This window comes from Typopeltis vanoorti, chromosome 13 (genome assembly GCF_054136105.1).
Source record: "Typopeltis vanoorti isolate ZY-2024b chromosome 13, IOZ_Tvanoo_1.0, whole genome shotgun sequence".
NCBI classification, from domain to species: Eukaryota; Metazoa; Arthropoda; class Arachnida; order Uropygi; family Thelyphonidae; genus Typopeltis; species Typopeltis vanoorti.
Genome location: NC_143561.1, coordinates 122,841,623 through 122,867,997, shown reverse-complemented (window position 1 = coordinate 122,867,997; position 26,375 = coordinate 122,841,623). Strand labels below are relative to the sequence as shown.

The following is a 26,375-nucleotide window of genomic DNA, read 5'->3' as shown; positions in this document are numbered from 1 at the left end:
CTGATTGTCCTGCCTATCTTTGCATCATCAGCAAACAACTGAATATCTCCTGTTAGATCCTTCCTAATGTAATTAATGTATAGATTGAATGACAATGGTCCAAGGACTGGATCTTTAGGTTATACCACTGGTCATCTTAAATCTGACAAATTCACATCCACTGTACACCTCTTTTTTGATACTCATCCATCAGCCATCCACTTTCTGATAATTGCCTGCCAACCATACAAGCCATGTATTTATATTCCTAACCATATTCTCCAGTTTATGCAATGGCCTTTCATGAGGAATCCTATCAAATGCCTTAGCAAAATCTAACAGTATCATAGTGTATCCATCCTCTTTCAACAGAACTCAACCACATACACAATACCTTCCTATCTAATGGCTTCAGTTCCTATAGAATTAAAAAAAAATAAATCCACAACTCTTCAGAAGAATTTTAGAAATGCCATCACATCCCTACATCTGGGGTTCATCTGAAAAAAAAAGGGCCAGGTCCTTCAAAAAATACAATCTGTGCACAGCTTTTAAGCCCCACCTGAAACCTGCTACCCTTATCCTGTTTAGAAGGTGTCCTCCCATGATGAGTCCTCAAACTCCTTGGAGGTGTCATGAATAATAATAAAGATCAACTCTCTCCTCCCTGTTCTTGGAGTATATAAAGCTTCCTGTTACTGTAAGTTGGCATATTTTGGACAGACAGGTAGATGAACATAAACATACATGGATGAACATACATCTGCAATCATGAGTATGGTCAATCTGGTCTTGTAGACCATCACTGCACTGGATGCCAATCATAGGATCTTCTGGAAAAAAAAACATCATGCTCCAGCACAGTAAATTTTGAAAAGGAAGAGTGTTTTTGGAATCTACAGCTGCCCTTAGAATTCAACCAGTTTAAGGAAATATGGATGTAAGAAACTAGGCCTACTAGAAATGTCCATAAAGATATCTACCTAGATAAGAATCCAGTGTCATATCCACATGTTTCATTTAGTACTGTGTTATCTTTATATGTGTTACATGTGTTAGCTTGTACTCCTTGAAAATTCTTCCAAAATGCTGTAAGAATTAAAATAGATTTTCAATTCTTTCCCAATCCTGTAATAGGACGTCCTTCCAACACATGGACTGCTTTCATGTGTTTCTATCATAACTGGACTCAAGTCATCTGATATCATTAATAGTACGCCTTCCCCCCCCCCTCATATTTTTTCTGACATGATTGCAGTACCCAGATCTGGTCATCAAGTTTTAAAGCAACTTTAGAGGGTAAAAAACAGTGGGTAAAAAAAATGATATCAAGACTGCAGAACATTGGTTATGAAGATAGAGTGAGGGCAAATATTCAGCAGAGTGTGTTAAAAGACAACACAGTGATATGACTGATATATCTGAGTGATGTGGCATCACTGATCTGGATAATGACTCATCAAGATTAGATGAGTCATTATCGCATCATAAGTTTTCCTTGGATTAGTTTTTAGATCATGATTCAACAACCCATCAACTCAGACATAAGTGTATTATTTCTCTTTCTTCACTTTAACCATTCCCAACAAAGCAGGAGCAAATGATCAAGAACAGGAACAGGCTGCAGAAGAACATAGCACAGACTTAAAACCATCACAAGTTCCTTACATTCTCCTGAAATGTAAGCTGATATCCCATCCAATCCCAAAGCAGTATTTTCATGCAGATTCTGCAATACCCTAAGTACCTCCACAATTCATCAACCCATGTTCTCACATTAATCCCTGCCCCCTTTTCCATAACAATATCTTCACCTGGATGATATACCCTTGCAAAGTGATCACTCAACAATTTTGTCTGCCTCTCACCTATCTATCATCTGCACTCATTAAAGTTATACTTCCATAGTCATTCTTCCTTGTACTTTCCACACAGCTGATCTTTGATCCTATAACAAGATTCAACACTCTCATACTCCAAGTCCCCTCCATCACATTCTGCTTCAAGTCATTATCTCTGTAGACTCCATTTCCTTCTTGTCATGTGATCTTCCTTCTTCTAATCTATACCTACAAAGTTGAAGTCCCCCATAACTCAATGCACTAATCTTGATGCATGTCTTCCATATCATCCCTGCCCCCAGCCTATAGCATCAACCAATTTTTTTATTTTTTTGCAACCAAGTTTTGCAGGATTTTTGGCGATATTGCATTAACCAATGCCAACCCCCCTCTTATTCCCGATGCTTCTAGCATTAGTACATAGAAACTGTAGGCCCCCAACCACCTTTTCATCCTGAATTGACCATATCATTCAATATTGTTGCCTGAGAGACTAGATTCTGCATCCACTATCATTTCTTTAGCTTTCTTCACTTTGTGATTCCACACACTTAGTGAATAACTCTCTCTCTAGACAGAATAACTCAGGATCCATTTAACTGCAGTCCATTATCATCATACATACCTTCCCATCCATCAAAATCAGGCTATAGTCCACAAACTGTACATCATTCCTTCTGCACAACCTGCATTTTGATTCATTAGCTATCATCATCCCCCCCCCGCCTTCTCAGTTCACCTCTTTCATAGTGTGGTAGCAGCTTAATAACTTCACCCTCTCATTTTTCGTTTTTAGGGTTCTCCAATAACTATTTCACATCCTCTCTCATAAAATACTTTTCACCTCTCAGGTCATTGGTTCCAACTGAAACAATAAATTTCGCACCCTCCCTTTCTACATTCTGACAGCATTACTAATATTATTAATTTTCACACCAGGAAAATAAGATTTTGTATCCCTTTTGTGAAGTACTCCCATTATTATAGAATCAATGTAAAAAATTATCTGCATATGCTCTTTCTCTCATTTATTCTTACAATTTTCTCTTTGGCTTCAGACCTCTTGCTTTTTTTTTTTTTTTTTTCTGTTTTCAGTTTGACCAATTTCTTGCTGTGTCTGCAGCCTTTTAATCACATGCTTTATCCTGTGAAGAACTACATGCAAATGTGCTATATCTTTATTCAGATCTTCTAACATTCCCATGAACTTCTACTACTGAAGTTTACATTTTTCAATCTTCTATCAATACTCCCTACTTTGCTATAGTTTGCCCACCATTTGTAGATCTCTCCTTGGCATTTTGCCAAGAATTGTCAATTCATGCTGAAGGGGAGAAAGAAATGGAGGATGTATGAATTGGTCGCCAACATGCGAAATCACGTGCTTTCTTGTCTGTTGCTATACTAGTACTAGCTTGATTTTTGTTGTCGCTTTTTTGCATTATTTTTTTATTATTAATTTGTATGATGGATCCAGTACAGTCAACAAATTCTGTTGTTGTTTAACAACAGAACTTATTGACTGTAGTTTCAGTAGCTCTTGCAAAAGAATATTGAATAATGTGATGACATTCTGCAAAAAAGAATTGTCTCCTTGTTCCCCTTTCTCAAGTCATAAAATGTGCAAGTGCAATTGCGGGCGTATCGGGGTCGACTGTTAAAAGAATTCATAGGGAAAATCAAAAGGTGAAGGTAAGCCAAAATTTAAATCACCAAAAAAAAAAGCGCCAGAGTAAAGAAAACCATCGAAACCATAGCTTTGAATGATTTTGATGTAGACGTTATAAGAAGAACTATTCAAGAATTTTACTTGGTCGAGAAAAGTGCCAACTGTTCCAAAATTGATTCCTGTGCTTAAAGAAAAAATTAATTTTCCTTGGAAAAGAGAAACTTTAAGGAAAATACTTCTGAAATCGGATTTTGTTTTAAAAAGTCCCAGAATAAAAGGAAACTTATCATGGAGCGAAGTGACATTATTTTATCTAGAATACAGTATTTGAGAGCAATAAGACATTTCAGGGAGGAGAAAAGACCAATTGTGTATCTAGATGAAACTTGGATTGATAGTAATTTAACTTATGGAAAATGTTGGCAGTCTAAAGAAGAATGTGAAGTGCTACAAACCAGAAATGCCTCGCAGCACATAATAATTTTGTGTGCGGGTAGAGAAATGTTTTTTTTTTTTACCAAATTCAAACTTATTATACAAAGCCAATTACCATAGGCAAATGAATTCTACGATCTTTGAAAAGTGGGCAGAAGAAAAACTGATTCCAAACCTTCCTAAAAATGCTGTTATAATTGATAATGCTTCATATCACTCTATTCGATTAAACAAAGTCCCAAATTGGTCTAATAAGAAGCAAGTTCTTATGGATTGGCTCTCTGCAAATAACATTTCTCATTCCCCAGATATGCAAAAAATTGAATTGCTTAATTTGGTCAAAAGAAACTCGTCCACAACTAAACTATTTAAATTCGACACCATGCTCAAAGAGCATGGATTTCTAGCTTTGAGGCTACCACCATATCATTGCGATATTAATGCTGCTGAGTATGTTTGGGAGAAGTGAAAAGTTTCATTCGCCATCGCAACATAACTGGAGATATTGACATGTCGAAACTTTTTAAGCTTTCAGAACAGGTGACTGAAAGTATTACAGTTCAAAACTGGGGAAAATATCTTTCCTGTCACCTCACTGGAAAATATGTATTGGGACAGAGACAGAATTATTGAAGAATTATGCAAATCTTTGGTGATCAGTTTAAGTGAAAGTGATGGCGATTCGGACACCGATTCAGATGACTATGAAGATTAAAAGGATTTGATAATGGTATTTTTTCCAACCTTTTTTTGCATGGATTTGTTAAAAGAGTCACAACAAGTCATAAATAATTAATCGGTTTAGGACATTAAAGTGTCTCGGTTCCCTCAACTGTAAGTTTAGAATATCTAAGTTCATTTGAAAAAATTTGTTTTTCATTATAATTATTTTTATTTTATAAAAAACTTTCTTAAAAATAAACTTAGTTAAATTTTTGTTTTATGCTATCCTTTTTTTTAATTTTGTTAATACTCTACGTACATTTTTCCAACAGTTATACAAGCAAAATAGTTACACTTTAAAAACTACAATGTTCGTAAAAGAAAAGCTAAATTTTTCGACCTGTAATAATAAACAAACACATCCCAGAAGACAGATTGATTACCCTATTATCAGAATGGATTCTCCTTTTTCTGACATGTGCAGAAGTGTCGAGGGACCTCTAATCGGTGGGCCAACTATATCATGTAATTTGTTGTCTCTGCATAAACTCTGAAAACATGTATTACACACTCCCTCACCAGATTTGCTCTTCTCCCTCAAGTGGTTCAACTTCAGCAACGAATATATTTCACAAATTTTATACTGGACAAAAGCATGCAAATTTAGTGCATCCCCAAAAAAAGACATCTTGGCCACCATTGTTCTACTATGCATAGGTGCCATACCAACAATATGGTTTAAGGAAATATGTGTGTTATTTAAATATAAATACCTCAGTCCATCTTGCACACTTATAAAATAAATAAATTAAAAAAAAATTAATTCACTATCATTATCAAAAAAATTTTCAAAAAAATTAGTTATCTTTCCATAGCAATACAAATTTATACAGTAAACACTAAACAAATTTCACTCGTTAGTATTATTAGAAAAGAGAAATAATTTAATGCTTATCTATAAATAGTTGCAAATTTATATATCAACAAAAGTAATGGAATTATATTATCTGCATGAATTTCAGTGACTAACATCTTATATCTGAGTGTATCAGAAGGAATCCAGCTAATATTTAACAACCATGTAACAGAATGGTGAAAACTAATAAAATTTTTGGTGTGGACTTCTGATAAAATAAAAATAAAAATAAAATTAGGAAAAAAAACATAATTTGAATTTTAAACATTAAAATTACATCAAAAATTCTGTGGATAGAAACATACCAGTAGGACCAGGATCACCACGCTGACCTGGAAGACCAGGAATCCCATCTTTTCCACCACGTCCATCCTCTCCAGGAGGTCCAATAACAGACAAGCCAGGAAGACCTTTTTCTCCTGGTATACCCTGTAGACCAGGAAGGCCAGTTTTACCTCTGGGCCCAGGAAGGCCTGGAAATCCTTTTAAAAGAAAGGGAAAAAAATGTCATAACATAAACAGTAAGCAATTAGACAGTCTCTAAAAAGGTTTACATACCTATATTTTCATTAAACCAAAAATTATGAAATATAACTTAAAATTTGTAGACTATATTTTGGAAATCCCTTCAATACAGGATTAGATGGAAGAAAATGAATGTGCTTTATGCAACTCATTACAGCTCAGAAAGATTATTTTTCGACCCAGCCATGACTACGAAGTGTTCTCTTAATCTGAACAAGTATAGTTGCATTTATTATTATTATTATTATTATTATTATTCAGGCCTCCAAGGAGTCAAAAGACTCATCGAGGGAGGTCCTTCCTAAGACATAAAGTCTGTCAAGACTCATCGAGGGGAGGTCCCCCCCCTGAGAAACACAAAGTTTATCATACCACTCTTTAAAGTCACTGACCGTTCTCGCTCCCACCACTCCATCAAGCAATGCATTCCACGGCTCAACCACCCTCCACACAAAGAAACCACTCCTTACCCTCTTGCTCACCGTTTCCTTTCGTAACTTCCAGGGATGGCCTCTTGTCATCACTCCTTCCCGCTGATCAACCAAGCGAAAGAACTCCCCAGTGTCAACCATGTAACCACCTCTCAACAGTTTAAAAGTCTCAATCATATCACCTCTCCTTCTTCTATCCGCCAAACTCTGCAGTCCACATTCTCTCAGCCGATCCTCATAACTATCCTTGTACAGTCCTGAAACCATCTTTGTCATCCGTCTTTGTATCCTTTCCACAGTTAATTTATCCCCTTCAAATCCTGGGGACCAAATCTGAGAACAATAGTCCAAGTGTGGTCTGATCAGAGACTTATACAACGGAATGATAACCCTCTTATCTCTGCAGGTCAGTGTCCTTCTCATAATAGCAGCAATCCTCTGTGTTACCTTCACCACCTTTGCAATATGTCCCCTAAACTTCAGGTTTCTATCAATCATCAACCCCAGATCTCGTCTCCCCTACTTCCTCCAGTATAACTCCTCCCATAGAGTATGCAGCATCCCATCGATGTTTTCCAAACCTCAAGACCTTACATTTTGCTGCATTAAACTGACACCCCCATTCATTTGCCCATCTATCTAGCTTATTTAAATCCTCTTGCAGGGCTACCACATCTGCGCTATTACTAATAATCCTTCCCAGCTTCGCATCATCCGCAAACAACTGAATATCCCCCTGCAATCCACTGGCTATGTCATTGATATAAAGGTTAAACAATATAGGTCCTAGTACTGAGCCCTGTGGGACCCCACTTGTAACCCTCTGCCTCCTGGAAACTGCTCCACCATACACAACTCTCTGATACCTATCAGACAGCCAATCCTGAATCCAGTTGACCAATCTGACATCCAGACCCATGTGCTGCAACTTAAATATCAGCTTATCATGTGGCACCCTGTCAAATGCCTTCACCAAGTCTAAGAAAATTGCAGTATATGCCTTTCCCTCATCTAATGCTCTTGTAACTTTATTATAAAAAGCTAGCATATTGCTAAAACAAGAGCGTCCTTTCACAAATCCATGTTGATTCTCACAGATAACATTACCCTCATCTGCCCAATGCTGTACACGGTCCCTCACTACTTTCTCCAAGATCTTAACAACTACTGATGACACACAGACTGGCCTATAATTAGACACTTCCAGTCTGTTACCACCCTTATGCAATGGCACTATCTTACCTTCCTTCCATTCCCTGGGCACCTTTGCCAAAGCCAGACTTTCATTGTAAAGCCACGTTAAAGGTATTTATTTGCCAAAAAATTTGACTCTTATCTTAAGGCAAATTTATGTAGCTGTAATACTTCTTTTTCACAACATTAGACAACACCAAGGTAGGACTTTAGATCATTTGTTCCATTACAATTTCACTGTTTCACTCATTGTCGCCAATGTTACATGTTATGGAACACATTACATGTAACATGTAATGTGTTCTGAAGATGTTTGAATCCAGTGAAATATAGGCCAGTTATTAAATATCTTTATATATATATATATATAATTTAGTTGGTTTGGTATTAAAATAAGTTATGAGTAACATTCAACACCTAAGCTTGTCTATTATATTAGATTGCATGTTTTACAACATCCAGGTAATCCTTTGAGATATTTTGTCAACATTTGCAATATATCCTATCAATTTCAACTCCCTGTTTACCATTCTCCCAAAGTCCCTAGCATCATCAATCTCCTGTAATTGAATACTATCAATATGATACAAAGCATGTAATCTTTTTCATCCCTAAGTGCATTACAATACATTTTGCAACATTAAATTGACAACAATTGTCCTGTGTCTATACTGCAAATTTATTTAAATCACCTGCAGGTTATCTACATCACCTTTATCAATTATTGCCCTCTCCAGTTTTGCATCATCTGCAAACAACTGAATATCGCCTCTTAAATCTTCTGCTATGTCATTAATATACAAATTAAAGAGTACATATATCACAGTCATTAACACCCTCAAAAACCAAGCTATAACAATTTACTCTAATGAGCAAACTCTTTAGCAAGACTTACAAGTGATAAGCAATACATTTATAATACCATTGATAAAATTCTTCATAAAACTATTTTTATACCATTTTATCAATGGTATAAAAATACTATTGATAAAATTCTTCATAAAACTGCACCTACAATTGCAAATATGAATTATGGTAAAACCACAGCTATTCCATACATCAGTGAAGAAATTGGTAAGAGGTCATATATAGAATTGGGCAGATGAGGGCAATATTATTTATGAAGGCCAGCATGGATTTCTTAAAGTGTGCTCTTCTTTTAGTAATCTGGTTACCTTTTACAATAGAGTAACAAGAGCAGTGGTTGAGGGTACAGCATACACTGTCATTTTTTGGGGATTTTTCCAAGGGATTTGACAGGGTGTCACATAACAAGTTTGGTTTTAAGTTGCAACATATGGGTTTGGATAACAGGTTAGTGAACTGAATTGGTGAATGGCTCTCTGATAGATATCACACAGAGTTATACATGGGAGAGCAGTATCAGGGAGTAAGAAGGTTACAAACGGAGTTCCACAGGGTTCACTCCTGGAACCATTACTCTTCAATCTTTATGTCAATGATACTGTCACAGGACTACAGGGAGATTTTCAGTTGTTTGCAGATGATGTGAAGTTCTAGAGGGCTATTAGTAACAGTAATGATGTTTTGGCTTTTCAATAGGATTTTAATAAGCTGAAAAGGTAGGAAAAGGAAAGGGCATATCAGTTTAATGCAACTAAAAACAAAGTTTTAAAATTGGGAATCTGCAGATTGCATGCTTCATACCCACTTAGTGAAATTATACTGGAAGAAGTGGAGGAAGCAAGGGATCTTTGGGTGATTGTGAATAGAGATTTGAATTTCGGAGGACATCTCAGAGAATTGTGACAATCTTGAGGAGAAAGAACATTGGCCAGAACAGATAAAAGTGCGCTGATCCCATTGCATGAAGCTTTGATCAGACCACATCAGGAGTTGTGTGTCCATATCTGGTCAAAAGCAATGAATTAATCTTGGAGAATGTAAACAAATTGATAACAAAAATGATATCAAGACTGCACAATCTTGATTATGAGTACAGACAAGCATGTAGACTGCATAGTTTGATGAATAGATAAAATTAATTGACATAAGATCTAACACAGAGAGTCAGGGGAACTGAATTCTGATGGGGAGAATTGTGAGAACCAGTGTGTAAAAGGGACAATGTTAGGTAACTGTGGTAATGATGGGAATGGTTATTATTATGGAAATGATTATGAAGATAGAACAATTTCGCATTTGTCCAATTCAGATGTATAAAGCATGTATAATGATGTGAATAAGGAAGGAAGTAGATAAGAACAGAGATCCTACAAGTTGTCGAATTGTGTCATGCAGACCAGTGACAAGTGTAAGCAAAAGGAGCATGAAGGTAATTTATTATGTCTGTACATGAATGCTAGGTGTATCAGAAACAAAGGATTAGAGTTTGTTGCCTTAATTAATATATTGGGACCTCATGATACAAACAAACTATTAATATTAGTTTCGCTAATGCAGGCTTTAGTGAAACTTGACTATCAGAAGCAGACAAACTAACGGTATCAAATGTACAGTATTTTTAGGAAAGATAGACAGGAGAGGAGGGGGCATGCTGCTAATAATATTAAATATCTTGAATCCGGTCACAGTTGAGACTTATGACTGCAATACTAGGAACAATTTTTCATGTGGTAGTGAGTTTGAAGCCATCTAGTGTGAGGTGTGGAGTCTAACAAGATTAAATACAGAGTGGTGTGTTGTTACAGGCCTGGTGAATTGGTTACTAGTGACAAAGAAATGCATCCACAAATAAATAAGATGGGTGTGAAAAAGTAATCATAATGGGGGTACTTTAATTATCTGAAAATTGATTAGGTAGCTATGAGATGCATGAGAAAAATGAAAATGAATTTATTGAGCAGTTGTGAGACAACTTCTTTGGACAGCATGTGACAGAAGGAATTTGAGGTCAAAGAGTGTTAGATCTGATTATAGTGTCAGTTATTGGATCGGAAGGATAAGAAATATCGAGTTCAGATGATGTGGAAGGAATATCGTGTGCATAAAGATGATGTCAGTTATGATAATTATACACAGCAGGCCAAAAAATTCACAAGTATTATATGAAAAGTTAGATCTGAGTTTGAAAAGAAACTGGTTTTCTACAAGTTAAAGACAATCAAAGGAATTCTATTGTTATACTGCAAGCAAAAGAAAGAATAACACTACTGAATACAAATGATATGCAGAAAAATACAGGACACTTTCGGTTTGAATAAACCAACAAATTTTTTTTGCTTTTCTTGCTTACGAACATCAGCAAAGGGAAAAGAATTTAATTATAGCAATCTTAAAACTGAACTTTAAACAATACCAAATCATTGATCTTTGCCTGTGATATACTTTTCAGATGACTGCATTTTCTCAAGTAAAGATTGATTATGTTTTACCAAGTTATGAAATTCCACACAGTCCTTATTGAAAAACACTTTAACAATGAGCATAGCTTTCACAGTTTCTACAGATAACCTATTCTTTTCATTTATCCATAAGGAGTTCATCCGGTAAACAGTCTTTCAATACTAGCATTTGTGCCAGGAATGCAGCAGAAGAACTTAACAATCTTCTTCAAATTTATTAATTCATTTACTCCAACGCTGTTGAATAATTCGTACCAAATTTCTCTTGTAGATTTTGCTTTAATTTCTTCGTTCTTCTCTGTAATTGTCTTTTTCAAGATCATCACCTCATCAAACAGTTCAGTTTCATCGATTTTTGTGTTTGGGCAGACCTCTTCAATAGTTGTTACACTTTTCTAACTGAGACTGGCTTCTGGATTCTTCAATAAAATCCAAGATAAACTTTCAAAAGTAAAAGTGTCAGAAGACCATTCTTGGATGTCTTCTATACAGGTGTTATAAAATTCATTTTTATAATTACCATAATTCTTCTCAGTGATAATTCCATCTTCAATTAATGCCTTCAGTAAGGACTGTTCTTTCCTTGTTGCATTATCTCGTCTCTGCTGAAGTTTCTCTAAGAGGCTTTTAATAATGGATTTTGATTCAGCAAAAGTGACTTTCTCACCTTCAATTACACAAATTGTTGCACGAAACATTTCAGATCGGTATTCTAGAAATGTGGCTATTAGCTCTGAAACTAGATTACTAAAGAAATTTTTTAGAAGCAATGGTGGTTTATCAAGTGAAAGAACATATGATTTGAGAACTTCGTACATCTCATTCATCCTTTTGAGAACAGGGTACAGACACAACCATCGTGTTTTTGAGTGCCCTGTCTTGTACTCAGTATTTAAAAAGTCACAAAAACATTTGAGTGTATGCACTCTAACAGTATAGATATAAAAATGCTGATATACTTTTTCAATGACAGCTTGAATGTCCATGGGCAATGTCAGCTGCACATTGTATAGCATTATTTATGATATGGGATGAACAACCAACACCTATCAATGTACGATTCAATTTTGATTTCAATTTATGAAAAATATTGTTCTTTCCTCTTCTGGAACTTCCACCAAAATGTGTATTAGTATTATCTGCTGACAAGGTAACAACTTTCTTTTCAATATTCCACTTTGTCACTAGTTGCCATACATATTCTGTGAGTTGGTTGCAGTTTCACATAGTAAATCTAAAAACTCTAGAACCACAGTTTTGATGTCCTCTTCTGGTATGAAGTATCGAACTAGAACTATTTTCAAAGCACCGTGGTTAGAACTGTCTATCATTATTGACACATAATTAGCTTTCTCTAAAATACGGGACGTATACGAACCCAACTTAGTGATTCTCGTGGAAAGGCTTAGACGCTGGTTATACATTCTTACTAAACAGCTTAAGGAAATTACAACGCACAATAGAATATACATTAAAATAAATGTAACGTATGTAATTTAATGTATAAATTTAATGTAGTGAAATAAGCTGTCCTACTTTGGCCAAACAGGCAGGACAGCTAATATCAGAATTTCAAAACACAAGAACTACATCCAGTTTCACCAATATAGCCATTTTGGTCTTGCAGACCATCTATATATCTGCCATAGAATACAGTGGAAGAAAGCCACGATAATACACCATAGTAAATTCAAATACGAAAGGCTATTCATGGAATCAGCCTCAGCCCTAAGAAACAATCCAAACCTCAACAAATTTGGTTGCATGAGACTGCCCCAAATTTGGGAAACCTACATCAGAAGACCTTCAGTCCAATCAGCCAAGAATACGAACATTGTCTGCTAGGGGGCACCATCAGGAATTTTAGGAGAAAGAATAGTTTCCTGCTTCGTTCCTCATTTACTGTGTGTTGTGCTAGCGTGCACGTGTCTTGTATTTAAGTTCCTGTGATAATGGCAACGTGACGTTCCTGAAATATTGAGAGTGTATTTTACGTTGTAATTTCCTTAAGCTATTTAGTAAGACAGAAGTGATTTTTCAACTAATGAGCACTATTTTGCTGAAAGCTATCAACCTGGTATATCCGACATTGAACTTGCCACTACCTATTAGCTGTATGAGGAAACTCAGGTGTATGAAGAGGAGGTATTAGAGCTGTTGCACAAACTGAATAAGAATTCAACAACAGGGATTGATGGAATATCAGCATGGAATTTAAAAGAGTGTTCTGCTGAACTGGCTATTCCCTTGACCAGGCTATATAATTTGAATCTCAGGAAAGGGAACATTTCACAGGAGTGTAAAGAATGTATGGTAATCCCAATGCACAAGATTGTTGCAAAGCTGACGTATCCAACTATCAACCAATCAGTATCTGAATCCAGAGTGGTGGTTAAGAGATTTTGGTTAGGTAAGGTTATGTTAGGTTAAGTTAAGTTGCTTAGGGCACTCGCATTCAGAAACAGGTTGACAGAGAATCTCAACTTTGCAATGAACAGCATGGGTTTACTAAGAGAAGATCTTATTTTAGCCACTTGCTCACATTCTATAATAATGTTACCACTGAGTCAGACAGTACACCATGATGTTTTTAGATTCTGCTAAGGCTTTTGACAGAATATAGCATGGAATCCTGTTGCATAAACTGGAGAATATGAGACTGGATTATAAACTATTGTTATGGATAAGAGTATGGCTGATATGGCTGACTGACAGATATCAAAGAGTGGTTGGTATATGGGGGATGTGAATCTGCAAGATTCAAGGTAACCAGTGGTGTGCTTCAAGGATCAGTCCTTGGTCCATTATTATTCATCTGCACATTAATGACATCGGGAAGGATTCGACATGTGACATATAGTTATTTGCAGATGATGTAAAGATAAATAGGCTAATCAAGTGTGCCGCTGATATGCAATACTTGCAGAAAGATTTAAATAGGCAGAAATTATAGGCATGTGAAAATGGCTATCATTTGAATGCTGACAAAATGTCAAGTCATCCACTTTCATGTGATTAGATACTCAACGTCATATTATATATGATGAGATTATGCTTGACAAAACTGATGAAGCTAGGCATCTTGGAGTTTTAGTAGTCAAGAAGTTGAAGTTAAAGGGTCTTATAGCAAAAACTGTAAATACAACTCAGAGAATAATGGCAAAGCTGAAAAGAACCTTGACATGTAAAGATAAGGAAGACATTTTGCCTCTTTATGAGGCCTTCATAAGACGTCCTGATCTCCTGGTTTCCAGGACATCAGATCGATTCTGATACAGTGGAGAAAGTGCAAAGGAGAGTGTCAAAAATGATATCAGGATTGTGGAATACAGATTATGAAGGCAGATTGAGAATTTGTAGGCTGCAGACACTAACACACAGTAGAAAGAGGGGTGATATGATCAAGACTTACAAACTTCTGAAAGAGAACTACAGAATTTCAGTTGATGGAGTTTTTCAATTTATGGAGGGTGGGGAAAGAACAAGAGGACATCCTTGGAAGCTAAGAATGAATGCCACTAAGAGGAGAGTGAGGTCTAGGGTGGTGCGTGATTGGAATGGATTGCCATTGGACATTGTGTGTGTGTGTGTGTGCGCGTGCAAGTAGTGTGAATGAATGGAAAAACAGGTGTGACAGCTAATGCAAATAGCATGGCCTCTCTCAGTGAGTTCCTGATTTCCTGGAGGTCTCTCTTAATAATTATAAGAAGGGGAAGGGACAAGAGGCCATCCCTGGAATACAGTGGATCAAAAAAATGCTGTAAGAAATAAGATGGCAGAAAAGAGACCCAGAGGAAGACCTATGTCTAGGTGGATTGATTCAATCAGAAGTGCTTTGGAAGCATGAAATGTTAGATATGACAATATCGGTGCTCACAAGTAATAGACTATTTGGAGGAAAATTGTTGATAGGAGATTAATAATAATTAAATGTAATCATGTAGTACTCTCTCATAATCACCTAAACATCACTCGAGAGTACATATCAGGAAATTGATGATGATGACAAAATTATAAACATATGCAACTGCTCTAGATATCCTTCTTTTGCCCCCCCCCCTCCCTGCTCTGGAACATACCAAATCCATTGCACCCCTAATTTAGTTTATATCAGTGAAACTGGACCACAATTCCAATCTGGACAACAGAACACAAACAATGCATTAAATTTAACAATTCCGGTAAAGCAGACTTCTCGGATTATATCTTAACACCCTCCACCAAACTGATTGGAAACGTATCTCTTCCCTGCATCATACAAATTTAAATCTGCTAGATTTAAGGTGACAGGTGGTGTACCTCAGGGTTCAGTCCTTGGACCATTATTGTTTAATCTATACATTAATGACATCAGGAAGAATCTAACATCAAATGTGCAATTGTGTGCTGACGATGTGAAGATAGGCAGGGCAATCAGGGATGCTCCTCATATTCAGAAATTGCAAAATGATTTGAATAGACTGGAAATTTGGGCAAACAAACTCTAATCACTTTGGCATGATTAGAGTTCCAGCAGCATATTATATTAGCGGAGTTATGCTACAAGAAACTGAAGAAGCAAGGGATCTTGGCATATTGGTGGATAGGAATTAAAAGTTCAAAGGTCACATAGCAAAAGTTGCAAATATAACTCAGAGGATAATTGCGATGTTGAAGCAAACCTTGGCATGTAAAGAAAAGGAAGTCATTTTGCCTCTTTATAAGGCTTTGCTAAGACAACACCTGGATTATTGTGGAGCAGATTTGGTCTCCTGGTTTCCAAGGGGATATAGAAGCTGTGGAAAGGGTGCAAAGAAGAGATAAAGATTATATCTGGATTATGGGATTTAATTTATGAGGACAGATTGCGAGTATGTGGATTGCAAACTCTGGTTAACAGGAGAAAGAGGGTGATATGATGGAGGTCTATAAACTTTTGAATGGGTGTTACAGAATATCAAATGATGAAATTTTTCATTATATGGAAGGTGTGGAGAGAACGGGGGGAGGGACATCCAATGAAGTTAAATTTATTTGCAGTCAAAAAAGGGGTAAGAGCTACGTTTTCACCCAGAGAGCAGTAAGTGAGCAGAATAATTTGCACTTAGGGATAGTGAGTGCATCTAGTGTGAATGAATTTAAGGGAAGGTATGATAGTTGGTGTGGGTGATTTATAGCTTCCCTCGATGTGGCCTTGGCTCCCTGGAGGTCTCAGATAATAATAATAATAACAGTAATAATAATAATATCATCATTTGCAGTTCTGAGGTGACAGAGACTGATGTGAGAATTGAGGTAGATGAACTGAAGATACTCAGTATATTGAGAAATATAAATGGAATATGAATACAGCAGTGAGCATGGATGGTATATCCACTCGTGTGCTGCGAGACTGTGCATTTGAACTGGCAGTGCCTCTAACAAAGTTGTTTATTCTAAGTCTTAGCTGTTGCAAGATTCCAAGAGAGTGGAAAGAGGGTAAGACAGTTCCATTACATAAAGGTGGCTCTAAGACAAAAATAGCAAATTTCAGATAAATTAATATCTCTGGCGTGATGGTTAAAGTATTGGAAAAATTAGTTAAAAGTATAATTCAGGAATGGGTGGATAGGAATATGACACTTTACATGAGACAGTATGGCTTTGCAAAAGATAGGTCCTACATTTTATAATAAGGTGAAAGTAGGACTGGATAAAGAAAATAACTACAACATGATACTACTGGACTTTGCAAAAGGCATCTGACAGAATACTACATGGAAAAAACTATTACATAAGTTGGAGCAATGGGAATGGATATGAAGCTGGTGGCATGGATTAAAGGTGGGGGGGGGACTGATAGACAGACATCAGAGGGTGGCATATAGTGGAGTGGAATTAAAGGCGAATGAGAGTGACTAGTGGAGTGCCCCAATGCTCTGTACTAGGACCACTACTCTTTAATTTGTATATTAATGATATAGCAGAAGATTTTTAAAGGTGGACATTCAGTTGTTTGCTAATGATTGAAAACTAGAGAGGGCAATAGTTGATAAAGGTGATGTAGATATCTTACAAGATGATACAAATAACAGGCAAAGTGGATATTAGATCGAACATTATTTGAAAGATGAATGTTTATAGAAACTATGAAAGTTCCGTAAAATTGAGTTTACAAGAATACAATCCTCAGCATCAGAGTTGCCTTAGCTTGCACTATTCAAAAGACATGAGCGCTGCCCAAGGGTACATATATTCACCTTATATTAGTGCATTTTTTTAAAGTTTCACTCACCTTACAGCTGTATCAAACTGGTTGGTTATTTTCAGAGACTAGGCAGAAAAGTTAGGAAACCTTTAGATAGAATCTTTCATAGTTTCTACAAACATTCCACTTTGAAATAATGTTATATCTAATATAAATTTTGCTTGTGTAATTTTACATCACTGAAATGGAACTGTATGTATTCTTTCTTTAGTAATGATTTAAATAAATTGGCAGTGTGGGCAAAAAACAATGGTTGTGAATTCACATATTGCAAGAGTTAGCAAAATAGTTCAGTGGATTACTTGGATGCTGAAGAGTTAAAGATAGAGAGGTTATTATTCCTCTTTATAAGGCTAGGATTGGCAACATGTTGACTACTGTGCATGCACAGATTTGGTCACTTGAGTTTGTTTCTTGAGGATTGAGAGGTAGGAGAGAAGATTCAGAGACAAGTGACAAAGCTGGTGACAGGTCTGTGGAATGTTCCCTATGAGAAAAGATTGAGGATATGTGGGTTGCAGAGTTTAGCCGAAGGTGAAGGAGAGGGATATGATAGAAACTTATAAATTATTAAAGGGACACTATACAATTCACACAGAAGAAATTTTTCAATACATGAGGAGAAGTGGGAAATAAGGGGTCAGACATGGATGCTGTCTAAGAGTGTGGTTAGTAATGGTGTGTGCGACAAGGTTCTTTTCTTAGGGTGGTGAATGAATGGAATGGGTTGCCAGAGGTAGTTGTAAGCACTCCAGCAGTGAATAGGTTTAAGAAGATGTATAATAGATATTGTGTTAAAGGATAGAGTGGGTCTCCTGCAATGAATCTTTTGACTCCATGCAGTGCCCATATAAATTGCAATAATAATTAGTTTTCAGATAATATAAATGATGACAAAAAAGTGAAGGAGAAATAGAGTACTTATGTAGAGTCCTTCACATAACAAAATGCATGCTGGAGAAACTTCAGGAATAACTGGCATGTGGGGAGAAGAATGAGAGGAAAAGTGAGTGGAAAGAGTACACAAGTGCAACAAACTAGGTACAAGAAGAGAGTATTGCATGGAGATTCCATGATAAAAGGTGTGCTTGAGAAAGGAATTAAAAAAGCAAATTTCCTGGATGCAAAGGTAACAAAATATCTGTGAAGATGTTAGTATGGAAAGTGGAAGTAAAATGCTCGACTGTTTTGGAAGGCAAAAATGACAGAAGCAGAAAGAAGAGTGAGAGAGCAAAACTGTGAATGTGCTGCCATGGTATGAGAGAAATGAAATGAGAAAAAAGAGCCTTGATTGCAAACTATTCAATATGTAGAGTGTGCAAGAAGAATCGTGTGCAGTTTATACATGTATGGAGTGCATTTCATGGATGAAAGGACTTATACATATCAGATGGACTGTACATGAATGATATTGAAGCTGAATGTTGGGAGAAGGTGCTGTTCAGTGAGAGGTGTGAAGTATTCAGGGAAAACTAAAGCTGTTAGTGGGGAAGTGGAAGGGTCAAGTATATGTCAAGCCAACCCTAGGAAAAATGAGTCTGAGTATAAGAATGATTGTACAATACCAAGTGCAGTTTCCAAAGTTCAGAATATAAATTGGTTGGTAATCACATCATATATAGACTATGAAAAAGCATTTGATTCAGTTAAAACATCTGCAACACTAAAAGCACTTGAAACCCAGGGAACTGAGAAACCATATATTGAAACACTAAAACATATTTACAATAATGCAACTTCTGTAATTAAATTATATAAAAACAGTGAAAAGTTCCCAATACAAAAAGGTAACCGACATGGCGACACCATATCTCCCAAATTATTTACAGCTGCACTAGAGGAAGTCTTTAGAAGCCTTGATTGGGAAACAAAAGGAATAATCATAAATGGAGAAAGGCTGCATCATCTGAAATTTGCAGATGATATTGTCCTGATAGCAGATAATCTTGAAGATCTGGAAGAAAGGCTAAATCAGCTAAATGAAGCCTCCAGAGAAATTGGATTAAAAATAAATACAGAAAAAACAAAAATAATGATGAATAAATACATAAACCATAGAACTATCAAAGTTGAAAACCATGAAATAAAACAAGTTACTTCATATGTATATTTGGGCCAATTGTTATCCTTTGAGGAGTGTCAAAGAAAAGAGATTGAACAAAGAATTCACCTTGGATGGATGGCTTATGGGAAAATGAGAGACATATTCAGAAGTGACGTCCCTATGAGTCTAAAAAGGAAAGCTTTCAACCAGTGCATACTTCCTGTCCTAACATATGGAGGAGAAACATGGACTTTAACAGAAGCACTAAACAAAAAGCTGAGAACAACACAACATCACATGGAAAGAAGTATGCTAAAAATAACATTAAGAGATAGGACGACAAATATTGCTTGCAGTTGTTTGCAAACTGCAAACAACTGCAAGCTGTTTGTTTGCAAACAAACAACTGTTTGTTTGCAAACTGCAAACAAACAGTTGTTTGCAGATGATGCAAAGTTGGGAAGAACCATAAAGAGTAGTGAAGATGTTGTGGCCTTGCAAGAAGACTTGAATAAATTGAGTGATTGGGCAAGCAAATGGGGATGTGAGTTCAATGTTGCAAAATGTAAGGTTTTAAAATTTGGAAAACAAAGATGGGATGCAGAATTTATGCTTGGTAAGAATATATTGTTGGAAGTAGAGGAAATAAGAGATCTGGGAGTGATAGTGGATAAGGATCTAAAATTTAGGGGTCACATCGCCAAAATTGTGAAGACAACACAAAGACTTCTGGGAATGATGAGGAGGACACTGACGTGTAGAAGTAGGGAGATTCTTGTTCCATTGTATAAGGCTTTGATTAGGCCACACATGGACTATTGTGCCCAGATTTGGTCACCTGGTTTTCAGAAGGATGAGGAGATGTTGGAAAGGGTCCAACGGCGACTGACTAAGGTAGTTTCTGACCTCTGGAATGTCGAGTATGAGGAAAGATTGAAAAGATGTAATTTGCAGAGACTAGTGGAGAGAAGGAAGAGGGGAGATATGATAGAGACCTACAAGTTGGTAAGGGGTTGCTATAGGATCAATGGTGGAGAAGTTCTACAGCGAATAGTGGGAGATCAGGGGAGAACCAGAGGTCATCCCTGGAAACTGTATAAAGAGGGTGTGAGTAGGGGAGTGAGAGGCAGGTTTTTTTCGTGCAGAGTTGTGAATGATTGGAATGCCTTGCCTGAGAGTGTGGTGTCTGCAAGGAGTTTGAATGTGTTTAATACCCGGTATGATGAGATGTGTGTGAGATAAAAGGACCTCCTAGATGAGTCTTTGACTCCATGAGGTCTTGTTTAATAATAATAATAATAATAATATATCTGAATAAGATCTCAAACAGGTGTCATGGATATTGTAAAATACATTAAACAGGCTAAGTGGAGATGGGCTGGCCATATTGCCAGATGCAGTGACGGGAGATGGACTAGAAAAACAAGAATGGAGACCAATGGATGGAGCAAGACAAAGAGGAAGACCGAGAAGAAGGTGGAGAGATCAACTGGAACAAATTGCAGGAGTGAGATGGATGGGAGAAGCAGAAAACCGAGTGATCTGGAAAATCATGGGGGAGATCTTTGTCCAGCAGTGGACAGAACCAGAAAGTTGAAGAAGAAGAGAAGAAGAATCACATCATGCAAGAGTAAATGTATGGCTAAGAGAATTTTGAATTTCACATATTATTATTATTCTAAGACCACATGGAGTCAAAGACTCATCTAGAAAGTCCCTTTGTCATACACACAGCTCATTATACCTTGTCTTAAACACATTGAAATTCTCTGCAGACACCACATTCTCAGGCAGTGCATTCCAATCATTCACAACTCTCCATGCAAAAAACCTGCTTCTCACAACCACCTTATATCGCTGCCAGGGATGATTGCTTTTTCTTTCCGATCTTCCACCATTTTATCAAAAACCTCTTCAACATTAATCCTATAGCAATCCCTTACCAACTTGTATGTCTCTATAATATCACTCCTCTTCCTCCTATCCACTAGACTCTATAAATTGCATCTTCCCAACCATTCTTCATATTGAACATACCAAAGATCGGAAACTATTTTGGTCAATCGTCTCTGACCAACATCTCTTTGTCCTTCTAAAAGGACAAAGTGATGTTGTCCTTTTAAAAACAAGCTGACCAAATCTGTGCACAGTAGTCCATATGTTGCCTAATCAAGGCTTTATACAATTCAGAATCTCCTTACTTCTACAAATCAATGTCCTCTGCATCATACCAGAATTCGTTGTGTTGTTCTCACAATCTTGGCAATGTGTCCTCTAAATTTTAGATACTTATCCACCATCATCCAAAGATCTCTTATTATCTCCACATCCAACAATATCTTCTCATCAAACGAAATTCTACATTCCATCTGTTTCCAAAATTTGAAAACTTTACATTTTACAACATTGAACTGACATTATCACTCTCTTGTTTTCTCGCAATTTATTCATCTTCTTATAAGGCCAAAACATCTATTATTTTTTTTTGTTATTTGACACCTCTAGGGAGTCCAAGGCTCACCGAGGGAAGGCACCTACTATACAACTCTCCATCTCCACTACTCAACCTCATCCACCAACTGCATCATCTACACCAATGCCATCTACTGTCCACCACCACCACTAATATTTTCACAGACAATCACAAACATCCATGCCCAGGCAGGATTCGAACCTGCAGCCTTTTGGCTGGAGAGCGGATACACGAACCACTTGGCCAACCAGGCTGGCAATCTGCTCTGCTCTTCATAGTTCTTCCCGACTCTGCATCACCTGAAAACAACTGAATATCCCAATCCAAATCTTACCCAATATCATTAACAAGCAGGTTAAATAGCAAAGGCCCTTAAACAGACCCGAGGCACACCACTAGCGACTTTCCTCTTCTGGGATATTGCTCTCTCCCATACATAACTTGCTGATACCTATGAGATAGCCAATCGCCAAACCAATGCACTAGTTTAATATTCAATCCCATCCCATTTGCTCTAGTTTGACTATCAACTTAGCATGCAGTAATCTTTCAAAAGCATTTGTGAAATCTAAGTATGCTACTGTGTATCTATTTCCTTTGTCAAATGAAGCTGTCACCTTATTGTAATAATTAAGTAGATTACTAAATCATGACCTCCCTTTAGCAAATCCATCAAAGATATATGAATGTCAGCATTCATCAATAGAGGGGAGGAGTTTGGGGTATTAGTTAGCATAACTTAACCAAAATTATCATCATCAGGTAAGACCTGATTAGCAGAAGGTGATTCAGTTTTAGGGTAGAATGTAAAGGTTATTTTATATTCATGTAAGAAAGAGGGAGTAGAATGGGAAGAGGGATATTATTGATGGGGAATCTGGAGTGAGAGAGAGAGGCCAAAATCATCAAATATATTGGTATAGACCTTGTGGTGCCTAGAAAAAAGCTCAAAGATAGCATTTAGTTAAACATAGCTAGATCTCTAAAAGAAGTCTTATTTCAAAACTTCTTTTTATACAAATAACTTAAAAATCCTCAATAAAATTTTAAAATCCATAGTAGGTAAACATATTTTGGTAATATTTAACATCTCCATTAAAGAAGCTATATATTCATTAAAGAGAAACTCCCTTCAGACACTTGTGGTTTCTTGATTATTCATTATTCTCTTCATGTCATCTTGAGTACCACTCAATTTCATATGATAAATCATTACATTCTAAATCAAGGAAAGAACAGCAGCTAAATACTCTTTCCTCTCCCTATGAAGGATTTTGAGTCCACATCAATCAATTCATCATAAACTCAGTTCCAGCTATGAATCCCTGGTGAAACTGCAACTTAGTTTCACACTGATACTTCTAATAAGCTCAAACAAATTAGCTACCTTGCATAGTAGGCATGAAGTGATAGGGAAAAAAAAGATCTATGCTTGGTTTCTAGAACAGGGGAAGAGGGGGTTCTATATCATCTAACCCCTAGTCCACCTTTTCTTGAGCAGATTCACATAAAAAAATAAACAAAAGCCTGTGTTATATATCCATAGGTGACTTTCCTTCTGCTACAAATCGCACATCCATGTGGATTTCCACCACCACCACCACCACCACCATACCATTTAGAAGAGTAGGATGATAAAAGCCAGCCAAGAAAATCAATAACATTTGTTGCCTAAAGCATTTCTTTAATAGATATATTAATGATACTCCATCAACACATCACAGAAAAGAACAACAGGAATCCCATCTGTAAAAATTACAGGAATGTTACTCTCAACAACATTCAAAGCACCAATCAAGACAGTCTACTGCATCTGTCCAATAAAGAATCCCTTCAACCTGCAGTCACATTACACCACAGTATGTTTTACCTGGAAATAATTACTTCTGCTATAATATTATTATTATTATTCAGGACTCCAAGAGACTCATTGCAGGAGGTCCTTCCTAGAAAACACAAAGTCTATCATACCACTCCTTGAACTCATTGACTGTTCTTGCCCTCACCACTCTATCAGGCAATGCATTCCACAGTTTCACCACCCTGCATGCAAAGAAACCACTCCTCGCCCTCTTGCTCACAGCTTCCTTTCGTACTTTCCAGGGATGGCCCCCTTGTCATAGCTCCTTCCTGCTGCTCCATCAAGTGAAAGAACTTCCCAGTGTCCATCCTGTAACTGCCTCTCAACAGTTTAAAAGTTTTGGTCATATCACTTCTCTTTCTTCTATCCATCAAACTCTGCAGTCCACATTCCCTCAGCAGATTCCTCATAATTAACATTGTACAGTCCTGAAACCATCTTTGTTATCTGCCTCTGTACCCTTTCCACAGTTAATTTATTCCCTTCAAATCCTGAGGAGCAAATTTGAGAACAACAGTTCTGATCTGAAAGTGTGGTCTGATCAGGGTCTTATACAACGTAATGTGTGTCTTATCTCTGCAGGTCAGCATCCTTCTCAGTATTGCAGCAATCCTCTGGGTTAACTTCACCACCGTTGCAATAGGTCCCCTGAATTTCAGTTTTCTATTGATCATCACCCCAAGATCTCGTCTCCCCTACTTCCTCCAGTACAGCTCCTCCAATCGAGCATGCAGCCTCCCATCGATGTATAATATTCATCATGATTTCAATCACCAAACAGTACCTCTTCAATCATTTCACTACTTAAAAACAAAAATTGAGAATAAGTATGTTTATTTTTTACTGGCTGGCTTCATTGCTGAAAGGGTAGTACTTCCACTTTGAAAACCAATATGCAGTGGGTTTAAATTACATCACCCAGAGTGAAATCAACATCCTGCTTAGTGGAAGCTTGAAAAGTTCCAAGTTGGATCTCTAGACAATGGTTGCCAGATTAATTAATCCTTATTCACTCACAGTACTAATGTACTCTGAGTTTATAAACCTTGTGTAGATGAGATTCACATTAAAAAAAAATCTTGGCATGTTAGGATTAAGACAGTATCATATATATTTTTTTAATAATGTTAATAGACTACTATACTAACCATCTTGACCAGATTCTCCCTTGAAACTAAGTCCCACACTACCAGGTGGTCCAGGTATTCCAGGTTGTCCAGAATCACCAGTATGTCCTCTGTAGCCTACAGGGCCTCTACTACCAGGATTACCTATATAAACACACACATATATATATATATTTCTGCTTTGGTATAAATATATTGAAATCAAGTTACACCAAAGTAATTAAGAAACTACAAATATAGCAAAAAATAATTTCACTAACATCTTTCTCTATGTTATTATTATTATTATTACTGACAGCTTTAGGGATTCTAAAGACTCATCGAGGGAGGTCACCTACTCTACAGCTCTCTGTCTCCACCACCCAATCCACCAACTACACCAAAGCATCTCCCGACCACCATATCTCTAGATATATATTTGTATTTGTGAAGAATATTTATGTAAACCCAACATCATCAATTCAGAAGTAATGTTTACCTAATCTGATATCCTACTCTGAGTGCATTTGTAATTCATGTTCTCTGCAAGAAACTTACATGCTGCAAAGCATACTTAAACATTTCTGAGATTCATCAGACAATTAAAGGATCAAGTTTCACGCCTGTCTTACTACATTAGTAAGATAGGAGTGAAACAATGGGAGTGGAATTAAACCAGGCAGTGAATTGCCCTCGCACTTTTCCATGATTCAGTAGCTTCTGGTATCAGCATCAACATGACAATAGCTATTCTCAAAGCTTGCAAAGAGGTTGACAACAATTCCTGAAGTTGTGGATTTTTGAAGCTGCAATTAACTCCTTAAAAAGGTCTTCATTATTTAAAATAATTCTTGTGATGATATTTTAGATTGACCAAATTATGGGAGTCTGAAAGAGCAGATATTTAGTAAATTCAAAGGGAAGATACATCAGAGGTGACTACAGGATGGTCAGATACAAGAAGTAGCACTTAATTTCAGGTGTGTAGAAAAAAATTTTTTCTGCTAGTTACAAAGAAAATTATACTAGACAAGAAATTATGTTCTTGTTTTAATCCTGTACCCAAGCACAAACAGACAAAGTTTGCATGTGAAAGAGCTTAACAACCAGCCCACTTGTATATACAAGTAGGCCATGAGTTTCCCATAATGCACAGCACACCTCTTTCAGATGCATATAGTACTATGTATTATGGGAAGGGTCATTGCCAAGACTGGTTTAGATTGTTACTGAGGTCTCAACAGTGGGAGCTAGATCCAAGAGGTTCATCACTAGTGGTTCTAACTAGGCCTTAAGCATCTAAGACCTTCCAAGTATCCCTGGATTTTGTAACCATAATAATTATTATTACTGTTATCGTCATCATCACATCCTCCACGAAGTCAGCAGACTCACCGATATATATATATCATTATTGAACACCTTAAAATCCTTGACACACCTTGCATCCACAACATATTCTGGTAATGTGTTCCATTCACCCACAATTCTGCATGTAAAAAATCTGCTCCTCACACTCTTCAACACGCTCTTACACAACTTCAGGAATGGCCTCTGTTTCTTCCTCCTTTCACCCTCTACTATTTTTTATAATCCTCTTTGTATTAATCTGAAAACAAAATCTTATTGAATCAAACATCTCTATCATATCACCTATTTTTCTCCTAATAACTCTGTAATTTGTAT

The 26,375-nt window shown here is 36.7% G+C and overlaps 1 protein-coding gene across 1 annotated transcript in view; it reads right to left on the bottom strand.

The window, feature by feature from the left end:
• LOC150100509 (uncharacterized) overlaps positions 1 to 26,375 on the bottom strand; it is a 1,094,033-nt gene that overhangs the window by 598,933 nt on the left and 468,725 nt on the right. The window contains exons 16-17 of the mRNA XM_090402670.1: positions 24,732 to 24,854; positions 5,809 to 5,985 (exon numbers count right to left, since the gene is read on the bottom strand). Coding sequence (XP_090258796.1) covers positions 5,809 to 5,985; positions 24,732 to 24,854 — 300 coding nt within the window. The remainder of the gene's footprint in view (positions 1 to 5,808; positions 5,986 to 24,731; positions 24,855 to 26,375) is intronic.